General features: G+C 39.1%; 2 protein-coding genes and 1 pseudogene across 4 annotated transcripts in view; 2 read left to right on the forward strand and 1 right to left on the reverse strand.

The window, feature by feature from the left end:
* The first annotated feature begins 178 nt into the window (after positions 1-178).
* On the forward strand, positions 179-13682 carry farsb (phenylalanyl-tRNA synthetase subunit beta). Its single transcript, XM_077565126.1, has 17 exons — positions 179-451; positions 1008-1063; positions 1519-1673; positions 1759-1831; positions 1920-2035; positions 3227-3377; positions 3449-3557; positions 5328-5398; positions 5480-5541; positions 7616-7667; positions 7743-7804; positions 7902-8109; positions 8880-8960; positions 9040-9132; positions 9219-9336; positions 10027-10179; positions 12614-13682. The coding sequence occupies exons 1-17, from the start codon at positions 394-396 to the stop codon at positions 12763-12765; spliced, it is 1770 nt and encodes a 589-aa protein (XP_077421252.1). The 5' UTR covers positions 179-393; the 3' UTR covers positions 12766-13682.
* Positions 10059-18666, reverse strand: part of sgpp2 (sphingosine-1-phosphate phosphatase 2) — a 26616-nt gene continuing 18008 nt past the window's right edge. Inside the window, exons 5-7 of one of the 3 annotated variants that reach the window (XM_077565127.1) lie at positions 16855-17364; positions 10563-10668; positions 10059-10194 (exon numbers count right to left, since the gene is read on the reverse strand). In XM_077565127.1, coding sequence (XP_077421253.1) covers positions 10157-10194; positions 10563-10668; positions 16855-17364 — 654 coding nt within the window. In that variant the 3' untranslated portion in view covers positions 10059-10156. Of the gene's footprint in view, positions 10195-10562; positions 10669-10739; positions 10773-16502; positions 17365-18666 lie in introns of those variants that run through there. The other 2 variants (XM_077565130.1, XM_077565129.1) reach the window with 2 other exon arrangements.
* LOC144051746 (elongation factor 1-beta pseudogene) lies at positions 13852-15066 on the forward strand (annotated as a pseudogene).

Genomic DNA, 18666 nt, shown 5'->3' on the forward strand with positions numbered 1-18666 from the left:
ATTAGGACGCAGTTTGTTTGTTTTATTTATCAATGAAAATGCATGCACACTTAACGTACCACCTTAGTCAGTACACATCAATACATGTGCTTAAATTCATATTTACCATCCTCTTTTCCTTTATGTCCATTCTTACGCCCCGTCCTTCTAAAGCATACAATGTTAGGTAGATTTTATTGAATTGAATGAGCTAATAAATTGCTTGAACTGCTATATTTAAAGAAATGGTAGTTTGTTTGTGTAGTCTGTGTTTTGCTCTAGTCGAACAGGAAATACTGGTTGAATAAAAAAAAAATGTGTGCATGTCTGTCGTCAGGCACTTCTACGGGCAACTAAAGCCGTCTTGTTGGGTCCTTTCACCGTGGCTAAGAGTAGGAAGCTAACCAGAAAAACATGCCAACTGTCGGTGTGAAAAGGGATCTTCTCTTCAAAGCGTTGGGGAGAACCTATAGTAAGTAAAGCTAATGTCTTAATTAAACGAGAAACAACAATATGTCTTTAACATGTTTTCTGCTACGTGAAACATTACCACAAGTGTTCTGAAGTGCAGCCGGTAACAGGTCGCTAACTAATTGATTTAGGTTAACCTCTCCCAACTACTTAACAATCTAAGAACATTTTACACTAAACATACCTTAAAAACCAATGTGTTCTCGTTTTTTGAACAGTAAAGTTGTTTGAGCACTTTGTTGTCTCGCCACCAGTGGATTTCAACGCCATTGCATCATCTACAGCACGTGAAACGTGAAACGTCGCAAATTTAAGACCAAAAACACGTTAAGATGTCATGTAATGATTTATTTACAAAAACTTAAAATAAAAAAAATAAAAAATAAATCACCGTAAGTGCCTAAATTTGCTTTATAAATGAGCAATTTATCATCGGAATTAGGTACATGTTATACCATTGTGAAAAAAAAAATTCCCATGTGGATATTATTCACCCTAAACAAAAAATCTAACCACTGTCTAACCATTCATTAATGCTTGTTTTTCTCTTCGTTCAGCCGATGAGGAGTTTGACGAACTGTGTTTTGAATTCGGACTGGAGCTGGATGAAATCGTAAGTAGTGGATCACACCCACTTGGTTTGCTATATGTGAGTTTATTGAGTAGGCCTGTTCGTATGGTATACCTCTAAAACTGAGAGAGAGAGGGAGGGGGGTCGTTCTATAGGCTCAGATATCCACGCATCAAATGTTATTTATAATACATACTTGACTTTTCTCATTCTAAGCTTTGGGTGCAATAACTTGATTTAAATCACTCGTGTGAAATCCTTGACAAATGTTTATAACCGAATAATTGTTAGAAAAAAATGAGAGTGAGCGTTGAGCTTGATCCTATACGTTAAATAGTTTCTTGAAATCATCCTGTTTGTTTGTAGCAAACATGTATTGTACCACAAGGGCAGCTTGAAAAGGTGCTTTGAAAATGTTAAAGTATAATGTTTGCAAAGGTTTGTGGACCTTTTGGAATTTAATTCTGACATGTATCTAAATTTGTGTTACTGTTCAGACCTCAGAAAAGGAGCTCATTAGCCGTGAGCAAGGTGATGTAAAGGCAGCAGGCGCATCTGATGTTGTCCTTTACAAGATTGATGTACCAGCAAACCGCTATGACCTTCTATGCTTGGAAGGTTTGGTTCGTGGGCTGCAGGTCTTCAACAATAAGTAAGACTTATATTATATATTGGTCAAATTGCTGTATACTGGATTCTGATACTCAGTGTTCACAAGACTTTTTTTTTTTGTCCAGGATCGAGGCACCACGGTACAGTCAAGTCAGCCCCATCAGTGGGGAGCCTCAGAAGCTTATTATCAGCAAAGAGGTGGGTTTGTAATATTCAGAATTTTTATACATGCAGTGCTTCAAAGTATTAATCCAAGGAATTTTAATTTGCATGTTGTCATGTGCAGACAGCATCAGTGCGCCCCTATGCTGTGGCAGCAGTTTTGAGGAACATTACATTCACACAGGAGCGCTATGATAGCTTCATCGAGCTGCAGGAGAAACTCCATCAGAACGTCTGCAGGTGAGGTCAGGTGTGACACTGTACAGCACCACAAATGTGACCCCGCAAATACTGATACAAAAAGCGTGCACATATTGAAGTGTCTAGTAGTGTGATACTGCTGTACTGCTCAACAAATATAAGACATTCAGTAATATTTAGTACACTATTACACATTTTCCATTATACACCATTTGGCCATAACTTCTATTTCAATCACTCAATCAACGACAACACAAGAACTTTTTTAAAACTCTGGCCTTGTGTTTCGAACAGCGGTGCATTATACTGGAAGTTGTTTTTATTATAACGTACCTCCCATGTAGCTAATTAAAGTAAGCGAAATATTATGAGCATACAAGTACAAATGACAACCACAGTAATAAACATATTGTTGCCAGTAATTTAAACTGAGTATTAGCCAGGAGCGTTGCAAGTTTCAATGCATTACCCCATAATAGGGATGGGCAATTTTTGTTAAAAAAAAAATTGGGGGGACATTTTGAATTTTTTAAATTTAAAAGACTATATTAAACCTTAACTGGCTAGGAAAATAATACACGATCCTTACTTGACAGTTATGTGTGGCTGGACTTTGAACCTGCTCACTACTGCATCACTACAGTTTTATCAAATTAGAATAAACTAAATGCACCTCTGTGCTTTGCTAGGTTGTTTTTCCTCCCTTGCCACTTTGCAATGTCCAAACAATAAGCAAAGGAAAAAAAGAGAATGTGTGCTCCTTTTCACACATTTATGTTTTGTGTCATCAATCTTTCTTCTGTGTCGCAATTTTATGTTGTAATCAAAGCTATAAATCTTAGTTGCTGTGAGAGTAATTTTAATTTTGTTTAAAAATGTTTTAATAGCTAAGCTGCGACATCAAATTCTATTTTTGTGTATTGGAAGTATGCCCGCCATGACCTGCTATTGTTTTGAATGAATAAAAATACAAAAAATGTGACATTCCATGTTTTACCATCTGTAATTCCACAGCAATGTTTTCGGGTCTGGACAGGGCATCCTTTCAGTATTAGTACACAATACTAAATGGCGGTGTTGTCAGAATTTTGTTATCATGACATGACAATGCTAATCCATATGAAAATGCATTACAGAACTGATGCTTTGAATGTTTTCTGAATTGGTCATTGTCATCTTATAGTAAGTATACCATGCCACAAGTGAACCTTTAGAACAATCCTTGTGCAGAAAGAGGAGCCTTGTGGCGATCGGGACTCATGACCTGAACACCATCTCAGGTCCCTTCACGTACACTGCGAAACCACCCGGAGACATCACCTTCAAGCCCCTCAACCAGACGAAAGAATACACTGCCACCCAACTCATGAGCCTCTACAAGGTTCAATAGCTACTCAAGAATGTTTTCTTTGTTTTTTCCTTGCTTTGTTGACCTTCTTTTTGTTGACTTAGACTGACAGCCACCTGCGACATTATCTTCATATTATTGAAGACAAGCCGGTGTACCCTGTTATTTATGACATCAATGGTATTGTCTTGTCTATGCCTCCCATCATCAATGGTGAGTATTTACTGTATGCTATTACTCTAATTTTCCTAAAATTGCAATCATCATTCAAACATTTACAGTGCTGCTCAAAAGTCTGTGAACCCTGCAGGCATGGTCAGATTTTTTGTATAATATATTAAAAATAATCTTATTAAATGTTTAGTCATACCCCAATCTACAATGCTGACATTGAAAATAATGGACTTGAACAAAAAGAATGATGATATTATCATTCATTATTGAACAAAAGTTGTTGATTTAAGAAAAACTCAGATTTCATGGGTGCAAAAGTATGTGAACCTCTCACTTAATTGGTCATTGCACCTTCTTTTGCAATGAGAACTTTATCCAAACACTTTCTTTAGTGACTTATCAGTCTTTCACATCTACTTTGGGGGACATTTTGGCACTCTTCCTTGCAAAATGCAGCCAGTTGAGAGAGGTTGGATGGGCGTGTAGCATAAACTACCCGCTTCAGGTCCTGCCACAGTATTTTGAAAAAATTTAAGTCAGGATTTTGACTGGGCACATCCAGAACATGAATCTTGTTGTTCTTCAGGAATTCCTTGGTTGTATTGCTGGACTGCTTTGGATTATTGTCATGTTGCATGATCCAACTTCTACCAGGTTGTAACTTCACAAAGGACGGCTTCAGGTTATGTTCCAGGATTTCACAATATTCCTCTGAATTCATGATTCCCTGGATTATGCGGAGTTGTCCAGGTCCTGAGGATGAAAAGCCAGCCCAGAACTTAACATTCTCACCACCCTGCTTCACTGTAGGAAGAAGGTTCTTTTGCTGGTATGCAGTGGTGACTTTTACCAAACATGACTGTTTTAGTTGTGACCAAACAGTTAAATTTTGGACTAATCAGTCCACAGAAGGGACTTTCAAAAAGCTTCAGTGTTGTCTAGGTACTCGCTGGCAAAGTTGAGCTGGGCAGCTTTGATCTTTTTTGTGAGCAGGGGCTTCTACCTAGCAAGCCTTTCATGAAAGCCTTGTCAATTGACTTTTCTTCTGGTTGTTGAAGCATGCACATGTGTCGCAGACGCAGCAAATGAGGTCTGCAAATCCCTCAATGTGATGCACAGGTTGGCTTTCATCTGAATGATCATTTTTCTTGTGGTTTTTGCTGATATTTTAGCAGGTCGTCCGCTTCGAGGCAGGATTGTAGTAATTTTCAGTGTTCTCTAGTTGCAGATGATCTGTTTCACAGTGGAATGATGAAGCTCAAATTCTTTTTTTTTTTGATGACTTTATAGCTTTCCAAAGTCAGGTGCCCTTAGATTTCCGTTATTTCATATAAAATGTAATGGTTCAGATTGAACAACAAAATCAGGTTGAAACAATTGAGCAGCACTGTATGCCAGCTTGTAAAATGTGATGTTCTGATCATTGATTAAAAAAAAAAATAGGAATGTGCCATGAAAATAATGCATCTCCGTACTGTGTTGTCATGATTTTTACTTATTTGCATAACTAAATTCTCTGGGTTGTCCTGCAGGTATTGTTCAGTATCTACATGATAATACCTTGTAACACATAGTTCTACACCTTCCCCATTCACTTTGTATTTGAGATGATGAGCAAAGACACACTGTTCTAAAGAGCTCAATGTGTGTGGTAGCAATCAAGTATGAATAGTGTTCATTTTGAAAGTAAATCCATTCTTTTCATGAGAATTGTGAGTAGGGATGGGTACCCAAGTCGGTCTGTTGTTGGATCAGAAAATGCATTTCGTTGTTCAGCTTTAATTTGTAGCTTTCCATTTGTTTTTGCAGGGGATCACTCAAAAATTACCCTGAAGACAAAGAATGTCTTTGTTGAGTGCACAGCCACAGACCTGACCAAGGTAGAACCGAACCGAGTCCCCAGAGAAATGTTGTTCTTCATGCAGCGTTCTCACAACAACTGAAATGTGGCTCTTCTCCAGGCAAAGATTGTGTTGGACATGATGGTGACCATGTTCAGCGAGTATTGTTCACGGCCTTTTACGTAAGTTACAAGTTCATCAACGCTTGGAAACAGAAACGTATTATTTAATGGTGGAATATGATGAATGAAACTGAAAAGAAACATTCTTGATTCAATCATTCATTAACCTCTCCAGCCTATTTTTTGACGTCAGAGCACCTGCTCCCCATCAGCTGCCAGTTAGCACTTATTATCATAAGCAGTCTAACATCATACCAGCTCAAACTACATAATGACCTTTGTTTAATTTTTAATTTATTTTTGTTTGATTGATGTCCCGAACCTTACCTGACATCACTGCTTTGGTACTGCCACCTCCTAAAAATGTCTCATATGTCTCTTATACACAAACCATTAAATGTTTGGACAAATTAAAATGTAATATTTCTTGTAGCGAAAACATATTGATTAATGTTCTCATCAATTTCAATAAAAGTGTTGAGATGATTCACTAAACTTGTTAGATAATAATACTCAAGAAGAAATTTAATGACTTAAGGAAATTAGGAATTTTCTCAAATTCACATTTTTAATTTTTTTATGAGAAACAATATTAAAAATGAACTAAGTTGAGCTGTCAGATAATTGTAACTGAATTCAGAGCTCTAGGCTAACTTAGCACTGGTGCCACCAACGTTTTTTTTTTCTCTTTGGTGCATTTTTTTCTCTTTGGTGCATCCAAATTTCCGACTATCTTATTCAACACCACAGTTTTCTATGTACACTCTGTTTCTTAAACAAAATTCCTGTTGGTTTCATTTGGCAATGCAGGTATGCACTGGTAAATGATTTATTATGATTGATCATCATAGAGTTTTTTTTATTTTTTTATTTTAATTATTATTATTTGAAGCACAATTCACAAAACGGGAACTTATTCAAAAGTATTGGTGCTTGAAGTTTTCTGTCACACTGTTGGTTAGGACATTTGAGCATGTCTGACCTTAACATTCAAGAAATTGTTACAATCTTATCATCCACAGCTATTTCTACTATATATCTGATGGGCGTAGGTCACTCACATAGGCCTGTCACGATAACACATTTATTTTTAGAAACGTATGGATTTTCACAGAAACTATCATGATCAACAATGATACCGTTAATGCTGTTTTTTTCCCCTTTATGGTGATATTATGATGAAGCATCTTAAATTGAGTATATCCTTTTTTTAAAGTAAATAACTTCTTTTTTTTTATCCTCAATAATATGATTTACATTGAAATGTAGAACAATAAATAAAATCTCTATAAAATATGAAACAGACTTGGGCTCTGTTCACAAAAATCACTCTTAAGTAAATAAGAGTCACTAATACCTTAACAGGCAATATACTGTCATTCAAGTTTCAAGTTGGTTAAGTGTTGTCTTCAGATTTGTACAGCGGCAGTCTATCAAAAAAAGAAGCATTTCCCTGAATGCTGTGTGTTCACAGCTATGCTAAGCTAAAGTGCATACTTTCCATTACATTTCCTGGGACTGTCGCCCCTGCCAACATAATCATCACCACTAATCACATGCAGTATGTCCATTTATTTTATTGCTTTAAATGGGAATGTTGGCGTTAACAAGGCCGCCAAGTTGGCATTGTCTGTTAGTTTGCAATAGTCTTACAGTATATCTCTTGTTAAATCAGGAGTCAGTTGGTTCCAGGTCTGTTAAATAAATGTTCCACTGTATATTACATCTCAGTTGAGAGATAAAATTGAAATGTCAGGAGGGGCTAAATGTCGCACAAGTTTTTACGGAGAGTCTAGTCATGTGTAATTTTTTTTCTTACTCAAATCATCTGTAAGCCATTTACTTTAAGTGCAATGATGAGTTTGAAATTAAATTAAATTGTGGCTCACGGTTTGTGGTATATTTAACATTTAAACTATAATAGAGACAATAATTTTTGGTGTGTGGGAGAGGTGCATGTATCAGTTACTTGCTATTGACAGCTGGGCACATACCTTTTGTGGGGAATTACAGGATACAAATCTGACCAAACAAGTGTGATTGCGGAAGCTATCTTCAATCACATTAAATAGCAGATCTGATTCGTGTTTTTATATGAATTCATATTTTTCATTTCTCCCTTGTGCTCTTTCAGTGTAGAAGAGGTTGAAGTGGTGAACGCTGATGGCTCGACCTGCAAATATCCAGTACTGTGCTCATTAGAATTACATACACAAAATTCCCCTCTAAATTGCTTGCTCTCATTGTGTCCTTTGTTTTAGGAACTGGCTTACAGGAAGGAGAAGCTATCCAGCAAGTTTGTCAATCACAAAGTTGGCATCAAGTAAGATAGTCAGACATGCTCAACAACAAACAGCAGAAACCTCTCCTCAGATCTTCTGACAGACGACTTGTGCATGTATTTTGCTTTTTCTTGAAAGCGAGTCGACGGAGAAGATCGCCCAGCTGCTAACTCGGATGTGCCTGCGCTCTCAGGCCACTGGTGTAGGTGATGAAATAGAGGTTGAGATCCCCCCCACCCGCTCAGATGTCATCCATGCTTGTGATATCATGGAGGATGCAGCCATGGCTTTTGGCTTCAACAACATCCCCCGCACCACGCCACAGACCTACACCATTGCCAACCAGGTATGCTAGTTCAACGTGTGTGTACAACAGGGGTCACCAACAAAAGCCGCCCGCGGGACTGTTCCAAATTTAGCCCACCAGTGATGGGCCGTTGTGATTTTCTTGGAATGTTGTATAAATGATCATTTGAAAATGGAAAAATCAAAGAAATTTATAGAATTAAAAATTTGCATTCAGTACAGGAGGTCCCCGGGTTACGAACATCTGACTTAAAAACATTTGTGGATACGAACAAATGCTGACTGATAAATACGCCACATCAGACTCTACAGTATGGTAGCTCCCCTTCCTGCCATAACTTAGCTGAGCAGCACAGTTCCATATGCGCATTTCCGACACTCATCTACAATGAGGAGAAGAAGAGTAAGACCACTCAGTCAGTTCACCAGCCGCCATTAAACATCACAAAGAAGGAGCCAATTGGTCGCAGACTTCTCTGCAATTCCATCGTCAGCATCGTCTTTGGTAATTTCATTGGTCAGATGTGATGAGACTTGAAGCTCGTCAGTAAAAATAAATAAATAAACAAACCACGTCACATTAAAAGCCGCAGGGTTCGAAGGAGGGGAAAAAAGTAGCGGCTTATAGTCCGAAAAGTACAGTACATGTAATTTGAACAAATTTGTTATTTCAAAAATGTTTATCAGACTGGTAGCCCCTCGCACTAATTGGTAGCGAATAAGTAACTAAAAATGTTGGTGACCCTCTGATGTACAGTAAGAAATAAGTAACTAATAGCAATGCCATCAAATATTTGTGTTCTTCTATAGTTTCCACTGAATAAATTGACAGAGCTGTTAAGACACGACCTCGCAGCTGCTGGTTTCACAGAAGCCCTCAACTTTGCTTTGGTAAAACACACAATTCAGAAACATGTTGGCCCTCATTTACAAAATAAGAAGAGTAACACAATCTCATCTTCCCCTGTAGTGCTCAAAAGAAGATATTGCAGACAAGCTTGATAAGAAGATTTTAGAGACAAAAGCGATTCACATCTCCAATCCCAAGACTGCAGAGTTCCAGGTGAGCAACAGTTCCACAAGAGGGCCCACTCTGACTTTTGAAAGGACTGTCGCCGTTTTAATAACACTGTTCTGTTGCTCCACCAGGTGGCGCGCACCACCCTGCTGGCAGGCCTGTTGAAAACAATTGCAGCCAACAGGAAGATGCCCCTGCCCCTCAAGCTGTTTGAGATATCTGACGTTGTGCTGAAGGATGAAACCAAAGGTAGGCGTCTGAATGTGTGAAGTGATTAGCATAGTCACGCTGAGCAATTGTGCATTTGCAGAGAAACGTTTTTTCTATTGTTTTCTTATTGTCACTGAGGCTATGTGAGTTTTAATCAAATCTAAACTCTGTAGAGACTTGGGCTGTCACTATTGAGTCTTTAGAATCAATAATCCTGTCAGTTACTGCATCAATTACTTGACTAATCAAAATGTCATTCAAATGTCTTCTGTGTTTACTGCATGGACATTTGCATTCAGTCAATTGAACTGAGTGCGTCCGTCAGCGGCACAGTTCATACGTAAACGTGTAAGTGGCCAAAAAAGGGTTCCAGTCATCACATATATGGTTTTAAAATGATCATATATAGTTCTGAGGCAGACATTTTTATGTTGACCATTTTTTGTTGTCCTTAGTCATTCCCCCTGAAGTAGAATTATGCATTAATTTGTCTTTTTATAAAGTTACCCAGTTAATGAAATTACTGGTGTCTGTTAGATGTATTATTTAAATGCTTATTTACAAACTTTACAAAATTGTTGACTTTATGCACCACATTGAGGCAAAAGAATGACAAGATTTATTCCATGAACCTACCTAAGAAAAATAGTAATTAGAAAATTACAATTGAATGTATAAATATAATATATATTTAAATTTAAACGTATTGGCCATCCTCCCGACCACCAGATGTTGGGGCGAGGAACAGCCGACATATTTGTGCTGTGTACTACAACAAGAGTCCAGGTTTTGAAGTGATCCATGGCCTGCTGGACCGTACCATGCAACTGCTGGCGGTGAAACCCGGCCGGGGAGAGGGCTACCATATCCAGGCTGCAGATGGTAAGGAACGCCAGTCTTTCTCCCACATAAAAAAAAAAAAAAGTGTGTTAGGTTAATTGGAAGCTCTAAATTGTCCATAGGTGTGAGTGTGAATGGTGGTTTATGCTTTGCTATTGTCTTGCGACCAGTCATGGTCCTTTTCCCTCAAAGTTAGCTGGATTATACCCCAGCTCATGCACAACCTAAATGAGGTTGGAGCATAAAAGGGATGGATGGCTTGTGAATAGCACACATTGCATATTCAAATGTAGAAATGACAACCATGCTCTTGTCGATTGACAGTAGTAGCCTGACCGATTGTGAGACTTCAGAAACGGTTTGCTGCGGGTGTGAAGCACATCTGAACATATTTTGGTTCCTATAATGACATACAGTACACATACATTTATTTGGCCTCCCTCTCCTCGTCCTTGTTTCCACACACAGCTGGTCATCCCCTCCCCAGCCATTTATCTCTGCTCCCCTTGACAAGCGTGCTCCAAGGGCGCACTGTAGGATATACGCACAGCAAATCAATTGGGCTCAGGTATCCGATGTGAGCAGAGGGAGCAAGAGAAAAAACAGAAGGGGTGCTGTCAGTGGAGCTGAAGGTGCTGTCAAGAAGGGTCAAGAGAGCATTGATTGCAAGGTGGAGAAAAATGGAAGACACATTCCTTACTGCAGTAGCAGACAGACAGCAACAGCAGTGCTCAAGAGCCTCTTTGACTTTGTCACCTTGAGCAACATTGGTATACTTCCCATCTGTCATAATACAGTGCCTTGCAAAAGTATTAGCCCCCTTTGAACTTTTTGACCGTTCGCCACATTTCAGGCTTGAACCACTTTTTTTTTAAACAAATAACTGAAAAATACTGTGTGAAATTATTCACCCCCTTTTCTCTCAGCGCAGCCAACTGACTCCAGAAGTTCCCTGATGATTTCTGAATGATCCAATGTTGACCTAAATGACTGATGATGATAAATAAGAGTCCACGTGTGTGTAATCTTTGTACAAATGAACCTGCTCTGTAATGGTCTCTGAGGTTTGTTAAAACAACAAATATTGGGGTGCAACAGCATCATGGCAAGTCTTGACACACCAGGCAAGTCTGGGATAAAGTTGGAAATTCAGACAAATTGTTCTGGAAAAGAATTTTGATACTTAGTTGTTACTTGTGTGTAACGTTTAATATTTGTATTGTTTATGTATTGTTGTTGAATGCTTGGGAAGTAGCTTGTGTGCGATTTTGGGTCTGCACTTCTAGGTTGGTTAATGTGGCGTCAGTGTGAGCAGTCATATCGAATACATGTCACTTGAATTGTGCATGTAAAATCAGATATAAACATTCAAATGAAATTGGACATTTGGACCCGCAGTGTAAATATAGCCGCATTAGCTAACTGTACTTATCTTATTTGAGTCTGTCTTAGGGCAGTTTTCTAAACTGTGGCCTCGAGGGGGTGGAAAGTGGCTTGTTTAGATTTTCAATGACTAACTGGCTATTATTGAAGATGTTGCAGAGCTATTTGTACTGCTGCCTTTGGTGTCTGCTGAAGATACGAGTACATGTGAGCTAACAGCAAGTGTAACCATTTTGATACAGGGAGAGCTTTTCTTATCTTTCGCCCAGTATATACTGTAAGGAGTGGGCTCCGGAACGCCATTAGCGGACCTTGGTGAAATGCCATGTCGCTTGTGCGTGGGGATGTTGTCATAGCAACTCCTTCATCCTGTGAAATCCATCACAAATCTGTCTGATTGCTAGTCGTCACTATTTGTAAACGAGTTGAACCAATGGTTGATCTCACTGTTAACGGAAGATGGCATTGGCACAAATAGATATCGTACCCTCAGATTTGACTCTCAAGAAGAAGTCTTTGTGAAAGTGACTAGGTATGAAATCCAATTATAGTTCCATGGCCTCAGAGGTATTTGCTATCGAGTAATAATCTGTGACATTTTTTTTTTTTTTAATGGCTTGCTGCTCAGTGATGTTGAACAAAAGACATCTACTGTACTTCGCAACCCGCCAAAGCTCTGTAGCTCTAATTGTCTGTGCTTACTTAGATCTTCAGCTTTAAGGCTTTGGGTTTCAAATGGGTTAGTGGATGGCTGAGCAGTGAAAGATAATGTGGGGAAATGATTGACTGATAATAATAAAGGTCACATGACAGTAGAGCACCACCCATCCTATGACTGACCTTTGCGCTTTCTCTTACTCAAAGATAAATCGGCAAACCTGTACAGATTTTATCATAGTCCATCGTCATTAAGTGGGGAAATTAAACAATAATGTAATAGAAAAATAGCTTTGTGCCGCTACATGCCAACATAAAGGCCTCTATCACACAACACACTGGGCCAATCTGGAACGTATCCCCCACCTTAAAAGGGGGTTCATTGTAGACTTAACACTGTAGAATCCTCATTAGTGATTACTCTCTCTTGTTTCAGATTCCACTTTTTTCCCCGGGCGCTGTGCAGAGATCTTTGTCCATGGAAAGAGCGTTGGACATCTTGGGGTCCTTCACCCGCAAGTCATTAACAACTTTGAGCTGACGATGCCCTGCTCCGCCCTTGAGATGGACATCGAGCCTTTGCTGTGAATTCCTCTTTTTCTGCACTTACCTTACAAAATAGCATCCGGCATGTAGCCACCACCCTGTAATGTAATATTTTTCTGAAAAATGTAGTAACGCAGGAAAATGTCATAAAATTTGCACTTAATCAAGAATGTACTAAACCCCAATAATGTAAGGACTGATATTGTAATACAATTTCTGCCAATAATGTAATGTAGTGAAGGGAAAATGAACCTTCATATGAAACACTTACGATATTTTTGCTACAATAACGGCGGCTAGTGCAATGGAAATTGATTTCCACTGCATCTTTAAACCAAGAGCACCATCTAGAGGAGCAAAAAATATTGCAAGTAGTTTGTGAAGCTTCATTTTCCCATCACTACTCTGTAGAGTTGATTTAACACTGAATAAGTCAACTCTGTCAAATAACTCCCAACACTGACCTCCATTTAAAGTCAGACAGTGTTAAAAAAATTAGCTTTGGGGTTGAAATCAACTCACAAAACTATGTAACATCAAAATTATAACGCTCCAACTTTTGCTGTGAATGTATATAACAGTCTTACATTCTTAAAACACAAAAAGTCAAACTTTGGACTGGAAAATAACATATTACTTTATATGTCAAGTTTTACATTAGCACTTTTGAGGAAAAAAAAGACCCACGTGAAAATGTAATGAATCCTCAAGGTATGATCGGTGAAAATGTTCAGTCAGGATTTTTTAAAAAAACATTATTGAATTTTCATTAAAAAATAAATAAATTAAGTGCAAATGTTACTACATTTTCAGGCGCTTTTTTTTTCTTTTAAATTTTACACTTTCTGGAAATGATTACATTATTGGGTGCTTCAAAGCACTGCCATTTCTTAGTAGTAGTAGCAGAAATGCATTTGGAAGTATGCCAATGAATGAGGACAATAAAAGAACCAGCAGCAGTGTGTTGAGCCATTTCGTTTTGATATATTAACAACTTCGTTGAGCCCATTTACTTCCACTTTCATTCACTCTGTGGTGTGTGCGCGTTTGTGTCAACTAACTTGCATGTGTGCTCTTTTTCACTTCTATTCTATGCTCATCCTGTTTTGTCGCTTTTGGTTCTTCTAGTGGCCACACGGCTGAAATGCACCTCACGCATGAGGTTCCCCTGCAGGAGGTTATCACACACAAGTTCCCCACTGAAGTCAAATCCCCACAAGGTGCTGCCGCCTCCTCCAAAACGGTGTTTGGAGACTTGAGGACACCCCATGCCCTCAAAGCGCTCAATGATTTCCTTGTTGACAAAAGCTATATTGAAGGCTTTGTAGCATCTCAGGCAGACGTGGCCATCTTTGAGGCCATCGCCTTTGCGCCCTCACCGACTTTGTGCCATCTCCTGCGCTGGTACAACCACGTCAAATCCTTCCACGGGGAAAGAGCCCACCTCCCTGTCGCCAACAGGCAATTTGTGCTGCCAGATACTCCTCCCACATCCATCAACAGCGACGACGACATAGACCTCTTCGGCTCAGACGATGAGGGTGACAGCGCAGAGGCGGCGAAAATGAAAGAGCAGCGGCTTGCGCAGTACGCAGCCAAGAAGTCTAAGAAACCAGCAGTCATCGCCAAATCGTCCATCCTTCTTGATGTCAAACCCTGGGATGACGAAACAGACATGGTAAAGATGGAGGAGTGTGTCCGCAGTGTCGCCATGGACGGGCTGTTGTGGGGGCAGTCCAAGCTGGTGCCGGTTGGTTATGGAATCAAGAAGCTTCAAATAGGATGCGTGGTGGAGGATGACAAAGTGGGCACCGATCAGCTGGAGGAAGCAATCACCGCCTTCGAGGAATATGTTCAGTCCGTTGACGTGGCTGCCTTCAACAAGATCTGAATGATACGGACGCTTGGCCTACCTTCTGCTTCCACACAGATAAGACAAGGATCAACCATGTAGAAGAACCAGCTTCGGCAGTTGTGGTCACACTCGAATGAGTGTGTGAATGCTTAGCGATATGCTAACTCGCCATTGAGCAATCTCAGTCCACTGGTGTGGTTCAGATCACTTCAGCCTGTCATGTTTTTCTCCAAAAATATTTTTTAGGGGTGTCAAGACGATTAATTTTTTTTAATCATAATTAATCGCATGACTTAACTATTTAACTCACGATTAATGTCAAATTTTATATCTGTTCTTAATGTACAATACATTTTTTCTGTTTTCATACTCTTGTTAAGTGGAAAAATATTAAACTAATAGAAATATGACTGTCTTTTAGTCATTGATACTGTTATTTCAGAATTCATAAAATTGACTTCAAATTAAATAGATGTACTGTACTGTGATATTGATTTGTGTTGAGGTCATTTTTATGCCCCTATATGGCATAATTGCATTTGTAAGACTAAGATCTAAGCTATCTAATATTTAACATAAAGTAACTTGTGATATCCTGTACATTTTTGAAATTGTAAAATACAACTTGACCCCAGTCTCCACAAATATATATGCATCATTATTCAATTTATTTCTGCTAAATTTTGTCAACGTGTCTGCTGCGTTGCGACTGGAATTCCGTGGCCTTAAAGGAACTTTAAATTAACTCAAAATTAACTACTAATTTCGACACCCCTATTTATATATATATATATATATATATATATATATATATATATATATATATATATATATATATATATATATATATATATATATATATATTACCTCATCACATATGAACTGGTCTGAAATACCAACACACAACATTTGGTCCTAGCCAAATGTGTGATGCAAAATGAATGTGATCATTTGCTGCTTTGTCCGTACTCCACACCTCTCCTTGTCCTAAGTGGTAAAGACACCAGTCTGAAAACAAGCCAATAAAAGCCCTCTTAACTTTGAATGCTTTGATTTTTCTTCTGTTCTTCCTGTAAACGTGAACTTGATAAGGAAAGCATGCTGTGCAGCCGCCTTACAAATAAGGTCTGACAGACACGCCAGCATTCCTTTAAACTTAACTGTTCATCTGAATATTTTCATTCTAGCTTACAACTTGTTGAAACTTGCAGGATAATTATGGTGAACATCCTTCTGAAACAACGTTTCTGTTAAACTGGTTCTATTTTACGCAAGCTTTGGTCTGGTTTCCTATTGCTTGACACCTTTCTCCAACTCCCATAAAAACACACTCAATGTCCTGCCACAATGCAGTTGACAAATTTTTCAGAAAATCACCCCGGCCAAATATGATATATTTTGAAATAACAGTTGACCCCTGCTATTTGCATGTGCTAGGGACCAGGCCTGCCCGCAAATAGCAAAAATCTGCATATTAATTGGCACTCATAAACATGCATTGAGATTTTTCCCCCATACTGAAAACGTAATTTAAAAAATGCTAATAAACTTTAAATACAGTATACGTTTTCCAAGAATAATTGGGAGAAGAAAAAAAAATCTTAATATGCAAATTCGCAGATGCCCAAAAGCAACTATGTAGTAGTCAATTGTATTATTGTGACTGTGCAAAATATCCTTTTTTAAGACCATTGCAGCTCGGTTAAGAAACTGTTCCAAAATTCACTAATTCAGGTTACTACCAACTTGTTTTCGTCATGGGCCACATCATAGTTTGGGTTTCCTTCAGAGAGCAGTTATGATTGTGAACCTAAATAAATGTATGTTCACCTCATATTTACAAAATTGAGGAATAACTAGTTTTGAAATACGAGGCCAGGAATTCTTTTTTTTTTTTTTTTTTAAAGGGATTGGTAACCAAAAATGCTTGCAATATTTTAATGTTTATGCGAGTGAAAACAATTTGCAATTTTGTTATTTCAGCAAGAAACACCAAGTGCCACATAAAGTGATGTGATGGGCTAGATCTAGACCTGGGGCTTGAGTTTGACACCTGTGTACTAACAACTATATATTTTTCTAAAATGGTAAGCATTTTTTTATTTAAAAAAAGTAATAATGGGCTTTTGAGAATTATTTTTTTTATTAAGGAAAACAATTATTATTATTACACTTGAGTACTGTATACCCAATTGTCGTTGCAAATGCAGATTATAAACATTTTACTTTTTTTGTTCTATTTATCATAGCCCTAATCGAATGAAGATTCTACTGACCAGTATAGAATGAACAAGTCCAACGGCTGTATATGTGGCAAACTTGCTTGGTACTTCAATCTCTTTCCTCATCCTGGCACTCTGGTTGCATTTTGGTACTTTGTACCAGCAGTACAACAAATGCAGGCTGACTGCTTTCATAACCTGTCGAGTAACCAGTAACGCTCCCACTCCAACGAGGAAGCGGGCAGCGCCAGATGCCAGTGTGCATCTTGTCAATGTGGGTAATGGCACAGGCAGCACTCCTTGGGGCTCAAATGTCTCCCCCAACTGTTTGTTGACCCAATAGCCAACAGAGCAGCCCGCCCCGGCTCCAAGGACGGTGGTGGTGTCAGCTCGTGTGGTGCTGTAATGGTCCAGTTCTGGGTACGTGTAGCTGAGGAAGAGGGGCAGCATCAATGCCAGGATTGGCGACAAACTGCTGGTGAGCTGGAATTGGTCGAAAGCTTCCCAGTAGGGGTGAGTGAGAAACATTAGAAGGGCTGACATCAGAACGCCGCAGATGACGTCCTAAAATAGAAATAATAATTTGTGTTTAATTGTAACGACTTCATGGTTTAACATTTTGCATTACGATGTCAGTCTTGTTCCTCAGCTTGGTGATCTCCGGATTCTCCGTAGCCTCCTGCCTGGTGGGCCCAAAGGTAATTTGTAGCTAGAGACCACTTCCACTACTGCTCCTCTAATGTGCATGTGGGCGAGGATGCGAATCTCCGATATGCCAATTGCCAAAATGATGTTTTTCACTTCACTTACAGTAAATGTGCCTCCTCTTCATTTTGATTATACTGCTTTTATCAAATGAACGATCCACATGTAGTATTCAGCACTTGCTATTTCATTTACTTGTGGATTTTACTTTGTAAACTTTTTTGCAGAAAAATTCACCTGTTTACCATTTTCTGTGACTGAAAAAAAACCCTCAGAGAATTCTTTCCCAGTTTAGCCAACAAGGTGAAACCAGGTCTAAGTTGTGTCGCAGTTGAGTCAACACGATTTTGATGGATTTGGCAGGCAGACAGATTTTGTACTCCACCGCTATGTGTGGTAGTTCTCATCGTATTTCATTCATAAATTCATTTAAAATTCATTGAATGCGTTATTAGTGATGCACCGAATATTCGACCACCGAAAATTTTCAGCATTCGCCGGAATAAAATTCAAGCCGAAAGAATATGGCCGAAATAGGATGTTGTGGTGACGCAAGCAAAAAAACGCTGCAAGCAAGCGTCTGTTTGAATTAAACAGCAAACGCGGGGGTTGGTGTCCGCCTCGCTTCTCGCTGGCTTTTCACCGTGTGAGTTTGCACCGACCGGTGGCAGCAGCTCCCAGAGTCATTGCGCACACCGGAGGAGAGGGGCGTCGCTTGGTGTACAACATTTAAGCTGATCGAAAAAAGACAGAACTGTCGTGTACTGCAGAACAGGTGAGCCACTCTTTCTCTTGCAGCGCCTTCCCTTTTTCTTTTTTTTAAAAAAATAAGAGCCCCTCGAACGCTACCACTGGCCGTGCTAAATACTTTAGCTAATGCTAGCACTATTGCTATCAACAGTTTTAAACACGGAACACTTACAGCTATCTCCGAGTGGTGTACAGGACGCTGTGTGTGGCTTTGCAGTCTGTTCCCGAAGCCTATTAACTGGTGCGAACAAATGTATTTCTTTATTTTCAAATGTTGGTGAATGTGCGGATTTTAAGTACGCCGCACCTTGTCCCGCCGCACGCATCCATTCCCGCCTGTGCGAACTACATTGACTATAAAGTGCAATCGCACCGCCAGAAAATGCTCAATCCTCGTTTGGTGATTAATGT

The sequence above is a fragment of the Vanacampus margaritifer genome, chromosome 5 (genome assembly GCF_051991255.1).
Source record: "Vanacampus margaritifer isolate UIUO_Vmar chromosome 5, RoL_Vmar_1.0, whole genome shotgun sequence".
NCBI classification, from domain to species: Eukaryota; Metazoa; Chordata; class Actinopteri; order Syngnathiformes; family Syngnathidae; genus Vanacampus; species Vanacampus margaritifer.